Source organism: Glycine max, chromosome 8 (genome assembly GCF_000004515.6).
Source record: "Glycine max cultivar Williams 82 chromosome 8, Glycine_max_v4.0, whole genome shotgun sequence".
NCBI classification, from domain to species: domain Eukaryota; kingdom Viridiplantae; phylum Streptophyta; class Magnoliopsida; order Fabales; family Fabaceae; genus Glycine; species Glycine max.
Genome location: NC_038244.2, coordinates 462,097 through 480,366, shown reverse-complemented (window position 1 = coordinate 480,366; position 18,270 = coordinate 462,097). Strand labels below are relative to the sequence as shown.

Here is an 18,270-nt window from a genome sequence, read left to right as displayed (position 1 = left end):
ATATTTATTTATATTATTACGTGAATTGAAAAAAGTCAACATAACATCACAAAAAAAAGGAGTTTCGAATGCAACTGTATTAAATTTTGCAGAACATGAATGTAATTTCTCATAGCGAAGTTTTTAAAATATAATCTTTACCTAAAATCTAAAGATCAATACAATGTAAAAAAAAAAAAAACAGTGTATCACTATTGATTTACAGTATTTATTTATTTAAAAATTGAATATAGCTGTAATTTTACATTTTAAAAACGATGGCACTAGCGAGATAGACAACAAGGTACTATTCGCAACTAATCATTGAGGGGTTCGTTCGTTCGTACGTAGCCCATTTATTTGTGTTGCCAGGTCAAAGGTGGTATGGTTGGAGATGGGCGGCAGAAAATTCTAACAATCATACATTTTTTTCGGTAGATATTCTAACAACGATACAAATAATAATGAGTGATAAATTATACTACTAAATCTTCGTAAATATTTCCTATTTACTTTACAGAAAACAAAAACTAAAAAAGCCATATGCTAATTAATTTTGGTGCTTGATCCATCAATGCCATCGCGGTATTCAGATCATGTGACGCTATATTCCTTCATATTGGAATGACACACAATTCAATTCTCAGCCAAGTCATTTTACTTGATGAACAATTATCATCTGATAATGAGTTATATACAGTTTATGTGGGGAGAGAGATTTTAAAAAATAAAAAAAGGAAAAGAAAAAACGACAAGCTTTTTTTTTTTTTTTATCCATCAGAAATGTAAAGACAAAAAAAACGATAAAGTTTAGCAGATAATGTGATATAAAATTGAGACAAACAAATGTAATATGAATAAAAAATTAAAGTGTGAAAAAATCACTATTATTATTTTTAAAATGAAATTAAAGTTTTCTTCTTTTAATCCTCTTGTCCATTTGATTTAATTTTTTTCAATTATATTAAATATAAAATAAAATTGATAAATTTACCATATATTATATTTGTCCTATTCTAACATGTGACTGTAACCTAAGATATCTTATTAGGCTAATTTAATTTCACAATTAATGAATTTTGGGTATATATCTGATCCCTTGAGACATGCAGTATAGTAAAATATAATCTAACGTGACCTTACTTTTCTATTTTCTCTAATAAAAAAAAGACATGTACTTTGACTTTTGAGAGTTTTAAGACCATTTTGTAATATTGTTTGCATAGTGAACAGTTTATTAAAAATATATTTTAAAATAAAATTTCTATTAATGATTTATCGGGCCGGTAATTAAGTGCTTACTCATAGTACCCACCTCATTCCACAAAATCTTAGAAGATAAGCAAACACCGTAATGAGAGGCAAATATCATGCGATACTTATTTAATTAAACAGTGCTGGACCCTCACCGTGACGGCAGCACTAAACGACATTCAATAGAAATTTTTAAATCCGAGACTATAAAATCTTGCACATGCATGTAGCCACTAGTCACAACAGTCACAACATTGGTGCTTTTAATTATTTAATGGGTTCTGTTTTAATAAATAGAAAATACTTTATATTATTTTTAATATAATAGATATTTTACTTCTTAGCTAAGGTCTCAAAGTCATTCCCTACCTTGTCTTATTTATTAAAGGTTTGAATTGAGTTTAACGCAGTTAATGTAATTTTTCTTTACATATTCAATCGATTTAAAGTTATCTTAGATACAGTATAATTTTTAAAATAATTATCATAGGAGACAACAGTAATATTATCATAGATTATTATACGAAACTTAAATTCTTAAGATCTTTCCACTTTATCGGTAACTGCTAAATGTTTTTAATGTTTTTCTTTTTTAGCACGCCAGAATTAACGTTAGAACGTAATAATGTACATTTTACTGAATCTATAACATTTGCTGATTCAATTCATCAACGATAATCATGATAAACTCGATAAACAGCGATAGGAAATGGTTATCAGTGTTCCACTTCACACATGTTCAAAACGAAGATAATAATGTTGTTTCTCTTCATTTTGCATTTGCCGATTGACTTGGCTTCTGGTCACTAAGAACAAGCTTTTTAATTAGATGAGTGAAAAGCAATCATTCTAACGTAATTTTTAGATTGGGGGAATCTTTGCACAACTAGCTAGTCAACACAACCACTCAATAATGCCTTTGTTTGGTAAGAAATAATGGGAGTATATTAGTGCATATACTAACTAAACCAAAAACTAAACCTAGACATATGCAGTACGTCAATTACTTCTTTATCCTTTAAAATATTTAGCACACATGATAACAAGTAAAATTCCATTTTAAGAGTACTGCTGGTGAATTAAATTAATTCGGTTTTAAAAAAACAGTTTAATTTCATTTTTTTATATTTTAACATATAGCTAGCTTTATTTTAAATTAAATTCAAAGCTCCTAAAATTTAAAACAATTATGTTTTATTGTTTTATATCATTTTATTGTTAAGAAAATATTAAATAATTATTGAAATACACAATAAATGTAATAAAATTATTTTAAAGTATCGAGTATTTAATTTTATAATTCAGTTTCAATAGGAGTAAATTAATTCAGTTTAGTGTAAATTCACGTAATATCAAAAGAGAATTTATGTTTTGCCACAGTTAATGCTTTTAAATCACAAATTAACATTAGTATCAATAGATGTAATTCTATATGTTACTAATGTTATGTCTGTCGTCGAATGATGAAAATGTTTATATGCCTTGTTGCTATGATTTATGAAAGATAAATGTTGAGAGATTTACATGCCTTATGTATGTGATCGTATGATGTTGTTGTGTTTCTAATCAAGGCACCCACTGAAACTTAATTTGTCTCATTTTAAATGTTTTTAGATTAAGCAGGTTTTAGGAACAAAAAGAAAAGAAGTTTTCTAATATGTCTTTAATTACTTATTAAGTTAAACGTACGTATAGTACGTTTCATTAGAACCCTTTTAGTAAGATGAGGTTGATACCCTTTTTCATGAAACTTAGCTTTGCATATTTATATATTATAAGAGAAGATTGTAATGTACCTTAGGAACCAAATTTTATGTTTAGTTATTGAATTCACGAAACCTTTTTAAGTAATTACAAATGTTTTTATTTATTTTTCATTATGAGTATGTAATTAAGTACCATGTATAATACTCTTTAAGGCATTACACATCCTTCACAATATGGTCATGCTCAAGCCTCTGCAGATCGCCATGGTGCAGAGGCTTCTCAAGGCCTCTTAAGCCTTCAAACCACAAAATATACACATATATGGTCATAGATAGAACAAATAAGGCCAAAAAAGAAAAACTTTGTAATTGCACTCAATTATTTGATCTATTTTTGGGAGCAGCTTGCACTCAGTTAATGGAGTGGATGAGGGTGCATGGGACAGTAATTTTCATGGCAGAGGGTATCGTCTAGCTAGCAAGTTACAATGATTCCTCATAGTATTTGGCTTTTGCGTCGATTGCTTTCACTAACGATGTCACTGTTCACTGTTTTAGAGTCCAAAGGCAAATGCAAAACCACCAAAGGGACAAGTGCGCTCCAAAACAATTAAGCCTGAAATCCCGTGACTTGGAAAATTTGTCCAATATAAAGCCAAGCCAACCAATGGGTCTCAACTCTCAACCACTTTGAAATTTCAATGCTCCCTTGAGTCAATTTAGTATTGCAAAATCCAGGGATAAAATATTTAGGAACTAAATAACCTGAAAGTACTAAAAAAGTTCTCCTTTATTCACCACTTACTAGAAGTTAGTAAAAGAAAAAATTGTTCAGGGAATTTGCTTTGGAGTGTACTAAGTATACATTTTCTTTTAAACTAGAATGAGTTAAAATCATAATATATTTTACCCATACTTAACATGCATCTTTCTTCTATTGATTTTTTTTAGTGCATTTTTATGGTCTTAACCCCCGGTTCATAGATAATGACTTACCAAATTAATCTACTTAGCCAAGATGTTTTGGGTGGTGCTACAGTTCTCTCATTAATAATGCTCCATACTTTTGTTCTATGGTCATAAAGTGGACGATGAAGCAAACACTCAATTGATAGAATGGCCCAGGACATGCGTTCAGTGGTGTTTCCATCTTTCAAAATTTTGAATTTTGAATTTTGAAGTTTCACACTCAAAAGTTGAGGTCGAATTTTGAAGATAACTAGCCTGCACGCTATTAAAAAAGTTGAAGACATTTTACAAGAAAAGATAAGAACTCTGAAAAAAGAATTAATTAGTTGCATTGTTTAATCTCTTTAATATGTAATGTACAATTTCAGTCTTTTAAAGAAAACAGAGTTAATTAAATTTCTTTGTTTTTAAAATTTAATTATTTTTATTTATTTTCATTTACGTTTTCAATTATTATTTTTTATTTAAATATTTGGAAGTTTATGATAAATTTGGAGTATGAAATAATTAATTTTAAAATAAAAATTAATTTTAGAGTTTAAAGGAAGTTCTTTTTGTTTTGTAAATTTTAAATGCAATTTGATGTTAAAAAACTGCCTAAAAAATATGCTTACTGTGATAAAATGTCGGCAGATCTACGTAGGCTGAGGCTATAATAGTTTAGATTATAGACACAGGCAGTTAACCAAAAAATATATTACAGTATGGTCACGTTTTTTTAAACACCCAATCAATTTAGGGTATGTTTAGATTTTTGTTGGGAGTATTCCAATAATACATTTGAGAATAAAGTCTTGAAATCATATTTGGTTTCTTTAAAATATGTTTGATAGAAAAAAATTATCTTAAAATTCAGTTTCATAGAAGCAACATTTGAGATGAGATATTTTTGTAAACTTAACTTTAATCAAAATTTAAATATAGAAACTTTAATCTAGACATGTATTTAATTGTTATGGGTTGCAATGGCATTCTCGCTCTTACAGTCTTACTAGCTAAGCTTACACAAAAAATTCTCCATTCTCATTTTTCAAGGCAAAAAACACGGTTCTCTGCAACATAAATAATGAAAAAGAAAGAAAGGAAGAAATTTTGTTAGGGGTCTACTGCAAAATAGTTTTAGATTTCAATAAAATAATTGTATCACCACTATGGATCCAAGATGACTATATGGAAAGAGAAAGTAAAGAAACAAAAGCATATTTCATAAATATAGACTGCATGGGTTCATGTTATCCATGATAAATGTATTGTTGATAAATTTGTTGTACCTCAAAATATCAAACATATAAAAAAAAAAAACCTTTATTTAAATATGACACGAAAGTTATAGCTTAACATACACTGGGCCACGGGCTAAGAAACTTAGTTAGAACAATATAAAATGATAAATGAACTGTTGCCGAAAGGAAATTAATAATTCCCCGGTACGTGACTTTTGTGCATGGCAATCCAATAGCTAATATGGGTAGAAAAATAGTTGAGACAATGTTTGGTTGCGAACGAGTTGTAAAGTGCTGGAATTTAACTATGAAAAACAGTTTACCTCTAGAATTTATATTTTAAAATTATGAAATGAAATAAATTTTTAGAAATTAAAATTTGAAAATATGTAAATATATATATATATATATATATATATGTGTGTGTGTGTGTGTGAAAATTCAATATACCTTTTAATATATATATATATATATATATTAAATAATTTCATAATTTAATTTTCAGAAAATCAAATAGTTGTAAAAAAAACTCATCCCCTCTCATAACAAAAAATTATTAGATGGTCTAAGATTCCATCTGATTCATGGTTCAAATTAATTTCTATATAATATGTAATCAAATATTACTTTTATTCATAAGTTCAAAAACTTGAATATATGTCACAAAAATTGGTCGAGATTATAGACAGACACTGGTTTATGATTATCTAATAATTTATTGTAATTATGTATTTAACTTAAAAATAGGATTGTTTAATATTGGATTTAATTAGCTTCTCCAAAGTGAGAAGGTGCACTTTAGAGAAAAAAGTGCAATCATAATTATTAATTAAAACTCTAAAGCCTTGTATAGCTAGCAAAGGTGCGACCAATTCTACAGAGTAGTGCAACAACCCCTTTAAGGGACTTTCTCCTTCCATATGAAGGGCGTGGAGGGCTTTTTCCCACCTGAGGTGGTGGATTTCCTCTCCATTGTGAGAGTTTTCTTTGTCTTCTATCTCCCTTTCACCTCCTATTATTCTCTAGCCAAAATCTACACTCGAGACCACCTTTTGTTTCTTCCTCTTCATGCACCACCATCTTCTAACCTTTCAAATTTTGTGTTTTGCCTATACCATCCTCTTCTTTGATTATCCCTTTTCCCATCACCTTTTAATTTCCAACCAAACTTGTTAGAGTCATCATTAGCAACCATGCTGAAGGTACTAAAGTAACATTGCCTTACTCATATATGCTTTTTTGTAAGTTCCTTTACACAACATTGTTTCACTTAGACTTGTTGTTGGTTATATTTTATCATTCTAATTATGTGAGTTGTTATTGGCCGGTGTCTGGAAGGAGTTATGAATGAAAAAGTGTTAAAAAAAACTTGAAAATCTTTTAAGGTCTTCTCGTTAAAGGAAGATATATATGTATGTGGGTAGTTTAGGATTGTAACATAACTAATAGGCTTTGGCCATGCGTTGTAACATAACTAATAGGATTGTAACATAACTAACTGGCACTTGCACATTTTCAATTAATAATCATTTTTACCGGAGAGAAATTATTGATTAGAAAATAAACGGTTGATAGTTGTTTTTCCTTTGTAACATTTTTTTAATAAATATAATAAAAACAAGTACATATATAACAAAATTTCATTAATATTTATTACTGTACATTATTTTTTATAGTATAATCTTTATATAAATCATTTTTTCTTATAAATATCATAGAAGAAATAAAAAATAAAAGACTTAATTGTAATTTTTATTACTCAACTTTTGTTATCTTATAAATTTTATCACCCAAGTTTTATTTTTTTTAATTTTATCACTCAAATTTTTTCACCCAAGTTTTATGAACTTTTTTTATTTTTACCAAACTAAGTGATTTTGTAAAATTATATATCAAATTAAGTGATTTTGAAAACTATTTATTAAAGATAGATGATTTTGACTTTTAACATGTAATTATTAAAATTGAGTGGTAAAGATTGTGAAAATAAAAATTTAGTGATAAAATTTGTAAAATAATAAAAGTTTAATGATTAAATTTTTAATTAAGTCAAATTAAAATTAAAAAAATCAATGAAAAATTTAACCTTAATTATCACCTTGTAAACTTCATTGGTTTACAAACATGATATTTAACGGACAACCATTAAATACATAGATAAACTGATGTGTGATCATTTAAGCTTAATTAAAGAGATTTGAGTTCAAGTTTTGAGTAAATGTTAAATAAGAAATAATTTTATTGTTCATAATAATTATATTCGATTCGAATAAAAATCACCAAACACATGAATCAATTGATATGTGATTATTTTAACTTAATTAAAAAGATCTTAAATTTAAATCTCTGATATCTTATATTAAAGAAGAAAAAAGTTATCACTCATAATAATTTTATGTAACTCAAATAAGATTATTAGGACGATACTTGTGGTATAAAAAAGTATCATATTTATGACTTTTGAGATGGGGTTGTAAGTTGTAACCCAATTCCTAAAAATCCGTGTTTTGGAGGGAAAATAATTGGGAGCGAAAACCAGTTGAATTTTCTTTTTACAGTTCCTTTTATTCACACACTTTCAATTTAAAAAATTTGATTCCCATTTTCCCTCTTCCAATTATGGAAGCCTCCACCATGATCGACCATGATTCCAATCACAAGAGACCCTTCGCACACGACCCTTCTTCTTCTCTCAACATGAAACTTAGAATTATATCATCGGCCTCCGTCAATTTTAAAAACTTCGATGTCCCTCTCCTTTCCTCCACACAAAACGCCACCGTTTCGCGCTGCGACTCCATGCACCTTCGCGCGGATCAGCCGTACTCGATCGGGCGCCGACCCCGCTACTGCGAGTTCGTCTTCCTCGACCGGCGCGTGAGCAAGCGCCACTGCCAAGTCCTCTTCGACGCTTCCCTCCGCAAACTCTACATCCTCAACGGCGTTCTTCTGCACACCCACCACGACTCCACCGCCGCCACGTGTCGCCTCCTCGTTCACGAGTTCAGAAAAAGGGCGATGATGTCATTTCACGGCAACGGTGTCGCGCTTCGAGAAGCTTCCAACGGGGTTTTCGTGAACGGCGTCGAGATTCAAAAGGGAAAAGCGGTTGAGTTATCGGTTGGAGATAGGGTTTCGCTGGTTTGTGGGAACGAGAACGGTTCTTGCGGGATTGGGAACGGAATTGGGTTTGTTGTTGAGAGAATTGATTTTGAAGGGTGTGGTGATGAAATTGATGGGTTAAAAACATTCTCCGGACACTCGCAGAGTGGGAAGAGGAATAAGAGGGTTTTTGCTGTGAAGGCTAATGATTCGAGGTATGAGGGTGTTGTTGGGAGAGCAAGGTTTCTTCAAGATTGGTGCAGAGATATATTGCTTAGTAATGACCCTGTGTTGCGCATTCTGCACGATCAATCTAAGTGTGCCCCTGGTAATGCTGAAGTGCAATCAAGTTTGGAATTGATTGGTGAAAGTAAAGTGAAGAATTTGGACGCAAAAGTGAGAGTTGATGTTGCTGACGAGGTTCCTAATGAGGTGAAAGTGTTAGATTCTGTAGGGAAGGATAATTGTAATCCTTCTCCTTCTGTCGGTGGTGATTGGCAGGGAAAGTGTGGTGGTGGCAGCTATTATCCGCCACCTGGCAAGAAGTTTTATCTTAATCGCCTTGAATTTATGGACCGCGACTCCTTGACGTGTCATCTGTCGATATCCCTCCCCGAACTTATTCATCCTGTGGAAAGTGTTTCGAGGATGTTTATTGCAACGTTTACAAGTGACATAAAATGGTGTGATTACCTAAAAATTTTCAATGTACTATTTTCCTTTCACAGTGCTCTCTTTTCAGATCATATTGTCTCCTTTACTTATGTTTATATGTTCGAGTTTGGCTGGTGATGTGTGGCATGCCTTTTCATTCTGCTTAAGCTTGTGAATGTCTCAATGTTATGTGTGGACTGCTACGCTTGAATTTGCTTATATTTGACAATCCTAACTGAGGTGTCTTGTTAGGTTCTTGACATATTGCAAGGTTCCTTTTCATCTACCAGTTACAATTGCATGCCACAATACTGAGAGATGTTGGAGTTCAAAACCTGATGAAAGAGTATTTGTGCCTTACCGGGATTATCCTAACCTAGTTGTCGTGTGAGTTATTTTTTTCTCTTCTTTTTAAATATCTTTTTGGAGGGTGGGGGAGATATGCAGCTTAAATCATGCCCTTACTATACACTATTTTATTTTTCCTATTTGTGAATGTACTTTCTTGTTGGATATTAGGTGTCCTCAATTCCCTGAAACCATAGCATTTGGTAACAACCGCAAGAGACAGGGGATTGCTTGCCATCATCCAAAGTTGATTGTTTTGCAAAGGAAAGATAGTATTCGAATTGTTATTACGTCTGCTAATTTGGTGGAAAAACAGGTATTCTATAACCAACCTTCTAGTTGTTAACATTCAGTTTTGGAGGCCACTTCACTCGATTAAGTTAATTTATATGATATTTCAGTATAAAAACATTGGAACTCTTAGCATTATTCTTGTAAAATGTTTAGTTGTAAGACATCAACTGCAATTGCCTTAGTGTCCCTAATATAAACTTTGAAGCCTATAATATCAACATTTGTATCGTGTTAAATTTATGTAAATTATTATTTCTATAGGTACAACTATTCTACGATTCTATGTTTGTATGTCATTAACATGGCAAAACTGTTGATCAATTTTCATGGTTATGTAGTGGAACAGTGTGACTAACACTATATGGTGGCAAGATTTCCCCCATGCCCCTTCTGTTGATTTTGCATCACTTTTCCCAAAAATTGGCGATGTTGACATTCATCAAGGCTCAAAATGTGACTTTGCTGCTACGTTGGCTGGGTTTATGGCATCTCTTGTTATTGATGTACCCAGCCAGGCTCACTGGATTACTCAGCTGACAAAATATGACTTTGGAGGTGCAACAGGACATCTTGTTGCTTCTGTACCTGGAATTCACTTTTATAGAACTTCAGTTCTGTCAGAATCTTTTGAGGCTTCTCCTGTAAGTACTCAAGTATGTCATGCAGAGATATTGCTGTTTGCAGTGCTGGTGCCACTGCCTCTATTTATTTTTGGATATAAACTATCATACTTTTGTGCTTTTAAATTTAATATTTGCAGACTGTATCAAGTGTTGTTAAATAGCGGCTATGGCCCTGCCATGGTGTGGTGGATTTTTTGCCAACTGCCATAGGCAATTTGTGAAGGTAGGCCCACCATGGTGGTGCCATAAGGTGCAATGGCATGTTTATATGGTGGAATTTCGGCCTTCTGCCATGTTCCACCATCTGCTATTGATAACTGTTGTATCCACCTAGCTTGTGGTTAAGGTCATGCCAGTAGAATATCTTAGCTTTCATGTTTAAATTCCAGCAATAATATCGTCAGCCATGCAATCATTTGGTGGCATAGGTGAAGCCACTTCTATGGTTCTGGATTCTTTGGCTGCAATTTATACTCATAGATGCTAATTTCTGTGCACTTCTTTTATCTGGTTTGAAGTTTCTTGGTTCAGTTGTGGCATCTGTGGTTGGTTTGAGGCATCTTTTCCGCACTGTGGCAGACTCAAATAGTGCAAGACTAAAAGCACTGGCTTCTTTCCTCGGAAAGTCTTGTAAGAATGTTTATGGGAAGTTGGAGATTGTTTTAAGAAGAAATCCCATTGTGTCTGTTGATGAAAATGCTGTTTGTGTTCTTGTTCCCAACCCAGATCAAACTTTTCAGGGAGGTAAATACTAAGTTGCTTGAGAATTCTTTTTGCACCTTGTACATTGGATTCCCCATTCATGTCACAATTTTTGAATTTATCTTTTATTTGCATTTTTAATGTGTTTGGACTTTCAGTTATATTGTTGCTGTTTTGGACTTACACTGCAAGAGCCAACCTCATCTAGCGGGATAAGGCTTTTGTTGTTGTTTTGGACTAACAGTTAGAATTTTCAGGCTATCCATAATGGTAATAATATCTATTGTTATTTGTTCCTTTCTGTAGATTGTATTCAACTTGGTTTTCTGTCTAGAAATGTAGCAAAATGGGTTTCTCCTCTTTGGGATTGTGGATTCTTCAAGTTTTCTGGATATGTTTGTCCAAAAGAGGTGCTTGCAGCTGCCTTAGGAGAAAGCTGCAATAAAGTACAACTAATACTAAATGTGTCAGAGGTGTGTTGGATCTTTGGATGTGTCTTCTATAGGATGAACTGTTATGTGCCTTATATATGTTACATGATATATGTGACTTTGCAGGGGCATCGTTTTAAAGATATGTCAAAGATGATGCAACCCGAACAAATTGTGGCGTTTTGCTCACTCATTGCTTCAATTCAAAGATGTTATGGCCTTTGGAGATTACAAGAGGTAAATGGTGCCAGACCAGGAAGATCTTTTTGCATTGACTGTGTTAAGATGTTCCACATTAGCTAGGAATTTGGCCAAAATGCCCCTTATAAGACTTGGACAATTCTTCCCCCTTGAGCCAACTTTTGGATTTGAGTTAGGCTTAACTCATTTCTAATATGGTATGGAAGCCTATCTAATCTCCGCAGTAGGCCGCCCGCAAATTTCCAAACCGGTCATTTAATGATTCAGATGTCTCATATTGGCTAGAAATATGGCCAAAATATTCCTTATAAGGCTGCTGCAATTTCCCCCCTTGAGCTACCTATTTCTAATAGATTGAAATAGTCACACTTTGTTTATTGTTGAAGTTAAGGTTATGTTTGATTCCTCGATTTAGTTTTGTTATCTTTAACTAGCTATAAGTTTCTTTTTCTTTGTCACTCAAGAATTCTTGATATTGCATGCGAATGAATAGGTTTATGCTAAAATAATTTTTGAAAGACCCAGTTATGAATAATTATTGTTACTTTTTGTACTAGGTTCTAAATCGATACAGATGGCCTGAATCATTGAAGTCTGAAATTATATACAGTAAGTTCCCTTTTTGAATATTATTGAGTACAATACCGACATTACTTCATTACAGGTTAAAATCAACAAGCTGACTTCATTCTTTTTTCCTCCTTTTGGACTATATATTGTTTGATACCTTTTCTGTCTATCAGGTGCATCTTCTATTGGTTCATCCATCAATTCAAAATTTCTTGCTGATTTTTCATCTGCTGTTGGGAAGAAATCATTGCAACATTTTGATTCAGAAGAGTCTGATCCCGAAGTAATTTGAAGGCCTTTGCTCTTTCATTATATTTTTGAAAAGTTTTACATATTTTCTGCAAGATGCATGATTTGTTGAAATTATGTTTGTTCTTTAATTCAATAATTTAATTATGCGTTGATAGTGGGGCTGCTGGAATGCTAGCGAAGAACTGAAGAATCCTTCTGTTAGGATTATATTCCCCACTATTGAAAGAGTGAAGAATGCTTATAATGGGATTTTGCCTTCAAGATATATTCTTTGCTTCACAGAGGTAATATGATTTTCTTATCAGCTTTTAATGAATAAATTAGATGTGTCAGGGAATATATATATATTTAAAGCTAGATTCTTGGGTACCCTTTATTTTCATGATTTTGCTGGTTTCCTTAGTAGGTTGTGGTCAATATTTTGTCAAATGTCCCACTTAATTGGAATATGAATGCAAAAATAATGTATTATATTTATATTTTCAAATAACAAATAAGCAGATATTGACCATTAATTGTTTAGGTGTTATCACCAGTACCCTCATTGTTAAAAAAAAGGGTTCCAGAGAAATGTCTTTTAAGACAGTTCTGAATGACGAAGGAGACAAGGACAGATTTGAGTCCCTCTCATGTGAGTTTTTAAAGTGACAGGATCACATGGAGAGAGAGGCACACACTCATACAAAGATTGCATGGGACAATTTGTAGGTCCCTATTTAGGATGAGTCAATCTCTCTTAACATGTGGAAAACACATTTTCAAAGGGTTATTTTAAAGGAATATATTGAGTCAGCAAATCTTTCAAGATTAAAAGAAATTTTTTACTCATTTAGCTTATGACTCTTATGTTAGTATTGAAATTTATTTTTAGAAATTCTTTTCAAAATTATCTTAGGAAGGTGAAGTCTTGACATTGTACATGGATGTAGTTATGTGGACAATGTTCTTTATCTTGACAAGCATACCAAGTTGCACAAATAGTATAAAACAGGAAGTTTGAGTATCGTATCCACAGGGACTCGCATAATACTTGACAAAATAACAATGTTCACTAACTATGGCTTTCGGAAACAACAATTATAATGATTGGATTGTGGAAATATAAATAACGAGCATAAATAAACAAAAACTGTTTTTGACATTTTTAGGAACGATAAAAAAGGTAAAGTAATAAACAATAAGAGTTGGGGTGGATTTCATTAAACCACCTCCTCATGGAAACAAATGTCACTCATCTAGTTCAAAACCCAATTATTATCATCAATTCGCAAAAGTACTTAAACCTCGGTCACTCGAATGGGAAGAATGTAAACCCCTAGACCAAACTATCAATCCCTTGACTAATCTAACAAAGTAACTTGCTTTAAGAACAATAAAAGATGACTAACAAGCCTTGTTCTATCCCTAGACACAAAACCCATTAGTTGTTCCTCTCCATTTCTAAGTTCAAAAACATTTCCCATTGACAATTCAAACCACAACATCAAGCAAATGGTGATCAAACCAAAGCAAGTATTAATGCATAGAAGAGAACACTTAATAATGAACAATAAACATAGATTAATAATCAAAATGTAAACATAAGGATGAGTTCAACTACATCAATCTCCAAAATGGATAAACCAAACTATATAACTACAAGAAGAAAATGGATGAAAGAGATGATGAGAAATGGTAAGGAAACCATGGAGGGCAAGGAAGAACTTCCTAGCCACAACCTTAAACCCTAGATAGTTCCTCCAACCAAATCTGCCTTCCATTCACATCCTTGTTGCTTAAATAGGGTCAAATGCGCTGCATTGTCGTTTTTGCATAATTATTTGTGTGCTTAGCCCAGCAAGTCACGCTAAGTGTGCATGCAAAAGCAACACTGTATTAAGTGACTACGCACTGAGCCTGACATGTATGACCCCTTCAATCTTGAAAATTTCCTTTAACAGGGTCTTGAATTGGGTTCCAACACCAGCTTTCTTCTTTCTTCATTTATTTCTACAACAAAATAACTAAGATGAAAAATCAAACATTTAAACTATTTTAAAGCTATTCTAATTTATTCAAAATTTAATTATACAAAAGGCCAAACAAGCTTAAATGTATTGAAAAATTAACATAATTGCCTACAAAATGGTCATTAAAATAACGCTCCTAAGGCAATTATCAGACAATGCATAGTTGATTCTCTACTTTTGAACAGAAAACATGGCAAAGGTTGAAGACTTCAAATATACTTCATGATGCCATCCCTCATCCACATGAAAGAATAGGTCATCCAATGCATATCAAGGTATCTAACTTTATACTGATTTATATTTTATACTCATGTATGTATTGTTGTTATGGAAACTATATTCAAATAGTTGCTGTATTTATTCTTATCATGCTAAAGTTGAGTTTGAAAGATTCAGGTGCCTCCTTCCTTTTTGTGTCCTGTCATTTCTCATCTCTAATTTGATTTAAAAATTGGTGACTGATAATCCTGAAATCTGAATTAGGATGGGTTCAAATTGATGAAGGTTGACTTAAGGTTATTTGAATGAGTTTGCATTTTATGAGCACAAGTGAAAATATTTCTGGTTTACAGATTTTTGGTGCAGTTTGCTGATATCATTATAATTAAAAAATATCAGGTTTATATATGCAATATGCCATAACAGTGATTGCAATGAGTTTGCTATGGAAGCTATAATTTTTATAATTTGTGAACCATTTATTATTTTTTGGCTTAATTGTGCATTTTACCACTCAAATATAACCATTTCAAGAAATTTACCACCCAACTTTTTTTTTTGTGCATTTTACCATCATATTTTCAATTTCTGCGTATTTTACCACCCAAGTTATTTTTCCGCGCATTTAACCATTATGTTTTTCAATTTTTACACATTTTATCATCATGTTGATAACAAAAGATGTCGTTTTGCAAAAATGATAACAAAACGACAACATTTTGTGTTTTTATTTTTAACTTTTTCGGGGACATGCTAGCGAAAAACATGATGGTAAAATGCACAAAAAAAACTTAGGTGGTAAAATTCGCAAACTAAAGATCATTGGGTAGTAAAATGTGCAATTAATTTTTATTTTTTTAGTTACATGGAGTGTAATATTTACTATGCTAGTTTTTTGGCTCCTGCTGTAATAATTATATATAAAAAAATCAATGTTCTGGAGGCTCCCCACCATTTTCTGTCCTATATTGCAAGTGCACCAATTCTGTTGTTTTTCTCTCCGAACATGACACTCATGTTTCTAAGGAAAAGGACAGTATCCAAATCTGTCTGTAGGACGAACTTTTGTCATTTCTTTGTTTATGCTTTCCATTGCACAATTAACGAGTCACTGTTGATGCAATTTTACTCTGTGTGAGCATGGTTTCAAAGAACCCTTATATGAACTGTATTGGTGTATTCATTCATATGATGGTCACTGAGTTCCTTCTGTAATCTATGCTCCTTATAATAAATATAGGATTTGACTTGGGTGATTAGCTTCTCAATTATTAAATGAATCTGTGATTTCCTTCCCACATCACAAATGTATGTTTGGAGTGATTTAATTGAAAATGCTTTGCTCAGGTGATGCGTAGATGCTTCTGGTCTGGGAGGGATGCACCTTCCGTTGGTTGGGTATACTCCGGGTCTCATAATTTTAGTGCTGCTGCCTGGGGGCGACAAATTTCAAATCCATTTAGGACAAAGGCTGATAGACCTAAAAAAGAGGATCCTTCTGTGAATTATGGGCTTCATATTTGCAATTATGAGCTTGGGATTATATTTACTTTTCCTCCTACAGAAAATAATGGTTGTCTTGAAGTAAAGAGCACAAAATTAGATGATATAATTCTTCCGTTTGTTGTGCCTGCTCCTAAATATAGATCTAGTGATCGGCCAGCTACAAAGCAGGCTATGAGGGAGGTTATGGTTGAACTTGCTGAGCGAGAGAAGGAGAAACATACAGAAGAAGAAATGATGGATGAGCTTGATGATGAAGAGGAATATGTTGAGCTTCCAGAAGAACTGGAAGCAACCAATTATGTTGAACAGGAGAATGAAGATGAGAAAGCATATGCTGATATACTCTGGAGTCAGGTTGATCTGTCACAGAGCAGTTGAACTTCTGCAAGGAGCAACATTAGGAGCAGGAATAAGTGATTATGGAGCTGTCAATAGGACTATTTTATACTCGATTGTTCAGGTAAAAAGTAGATTGCAAAAGCATGTGGACTGTATTTGTGTTAGGGTACTTGTGTAAATCTGGCGTCAGGTCATACAATGCAGGTATCACTTGGAAATTAAACAGAAATAGTTGCAAATATACAACTTGCCAGGATGTGAAGACTTATCCTGAGATATTAGGATTAAAGAGTGAAGCAGTTGACTTTTCCTGAGAAAGTGATTAGGAGCACTCATCCAAGGTTGATTTACATTTGGAGCAGAAAGTGGTATTTCAGACCTCTTGTGGTTCAGCCTATTTTAGACTTGGTGGATTACTGATACCATTCTATAGCCTCGGGTATCCTAGTTGCTTGGGTTCCACCTCAATGCGGTTTTCTTAATGAAAGATATTAGGAAGGTAGATTGAAGGACCTACTGTAGCATTTTCCCATCGTTTAAGGATTCAATTAAAGGATTTGAAAGTGGTGGCTACACATCATGCAATAGCTGCAGCAGTGAACTGTGCAATAACCCCAAGAAGATACAAGGTGTAGGACTTATCATAATTAGATGATGAAAATTATGTAAATTCTAGGTTATGTGGGTTTGTCAGCGTGTAACATCCTTTTCTGTTAAGATCTTGATACTTTGGAAATGTGCAATTCGACAAGAGGCTGTTGGTCCGGCTGTTAAATGGATTCCAGGTCGGCCTTAAGGTTCCCAATATGAATAGACCAATGGCAGCAATACCATTCTGTTGTCCAACTAGGGTTGGAACTTGGAAAAACTGAACTTGCAAAATCTTTGGCAGCATCAACATGCTACGTTGGATCAATAAGGCTTTATGTTGTATGCTTTAGCATTAATATTGGATTCCAAGACATTCTTTGCCGGTAAACTTCAAAAGGATGCGATCGCCTCTTTGATTGCAAGATCAATTGGTGGGTATTCCTATTTATGACGCAGCAGCGGAGACAAATGAAATGTTGTATTGTTGGAGCCAATTGACTGTATTATGTAACCATTCTATTCTTTGAAGGTTTAATTTATGTAACCATTCATTAGTTGGTAGTGTTTGTTTCCTTTTTTTTAGTTGTTTAACTAGATAACGATATGCTCGAATCACGGGCGAATAAAATGTATATATGATCACTGAATAATGGTATTTGTTATTTGTCAAATGTAATTGATTTCCTGAATTTTAATAATTTTCCAATTGTATTTGAGACATTGATTGATATTTACATCTTAGTTATGTTGTAAGCTTGTAATAAATAATAATAAGAAATAAATGGCGATTATCTTTTTTTATTAAGAAGTATAATATGTAGCGAAATAGCGACCAATCCTTTGGCAATTTCAATTTTGTATAACTGATTTTAAATGTTTTTAACTTAGGAGATAGATAAAATGCATAGATGATTAGGTACTGTTTTTAGAAATAGATGGTTTTATATGTATTTTAGTGTAAAAAAAGATTACATTATTAATTATTAGTAATTGTTACGAGTAAAGTAGTTTTTAATTTACAGAAGTCTAATAAATAGAGTTTGCACAAAAGTTAATTGGAATATATTTTTTATTTTAAAGGGAAAGACGGAAGAGAAGCTAAAAAAACTAGGACAAACGACAAGCTTCCATAAGAGCTGTTTATGGATTTTTGTTCATTAAAATATTATTTTTATTTCAAAGAGTAAGTTTGCCTGTATTTTTTTTAATCACATTATTTATTACGTTGTTTTTTTTCTTTTTTACAATAGCCTAATGAATTCTAGTGGGTTCATTATTCATTTACGTTAGTTACCTGA

General features: G+C 32.5%; 1 protein-coding gene across 2 annotated transcripts; it reads left to right on the top strand.

The window, feature by feature from the left end:
• The first annotated feature begins 7,656 nt into the window (after positions 1 to 7,656).
• LOC100793651 (uncharacterized) lies at positions 7,657 to 17,670 on the top strand. 2 transcript variants are annotated; one of them, XM_006584617.4, is made up of 12 exons: positions 7,657 to 8,916; positions 9,140 to 9,274; positions 9,407 to 9,551; positions 9,868 to 10,182; positions 10,671 to 10,896; positions 11,161 to 11,327; positions 11,412 to 11,522; positions 12,044 to 12,095; positions 12,230 to 12,339; positions 12,464 to 12,592; positions 14,503 to 14,592; positions 15,884 to 17,670. In XM_006584617.4, exons 1-12 carry the CDS (start codon positions 7,751 to 7,753, stop codon positions 16,418 to 16,420), a joined length of 3,183 nt encoding a protein of 1,060 aa, XP_006584680.1. In that variant the 5' UTR covers positions 7,657 to 7,750; the 3' UTR covers positions 16,421 to 17,670. The 2 variants fall into 2 exon arrangements, with proteins under 2 accessions (XP_006584680.1, XP_006584681.1); XM_006584618.4 differs by having other exon boundaries at positions 7,658 to 8,916; positions 9,868 to 10,170.
• The last annotated feature ends 600 nt before the right edge of the window (positions 17,671 to 18,270 follow it).

What these genes read in the sequence shown, in the direction of transcription:
- LOC100793651 (XM_006584617.4), top strand. Translation starts at nt 7,751, where the DNA reads ATGGAAGCCTCCACCATGATCGACCATGATTCCAATCACAAGAGACCC. An exon ending in CTAATTTGGTGGAAAAACAG is followed by an intron (nt 9,552 to 9,867) that starts GTATTCTATAAC and finishes ATGGTTATGTAG; the next exon opens with TGGAACAGTGTGACTAACAC. An exon ending in AGATCAAACTTTTCAGGGAG is followed by an intron (nt 10,897 to 11,160) that starts GTAAATACTAAG and finishes TCCTTTCTGTAG; the next exon opens with ATTGTATTCAACTTGGTTTT.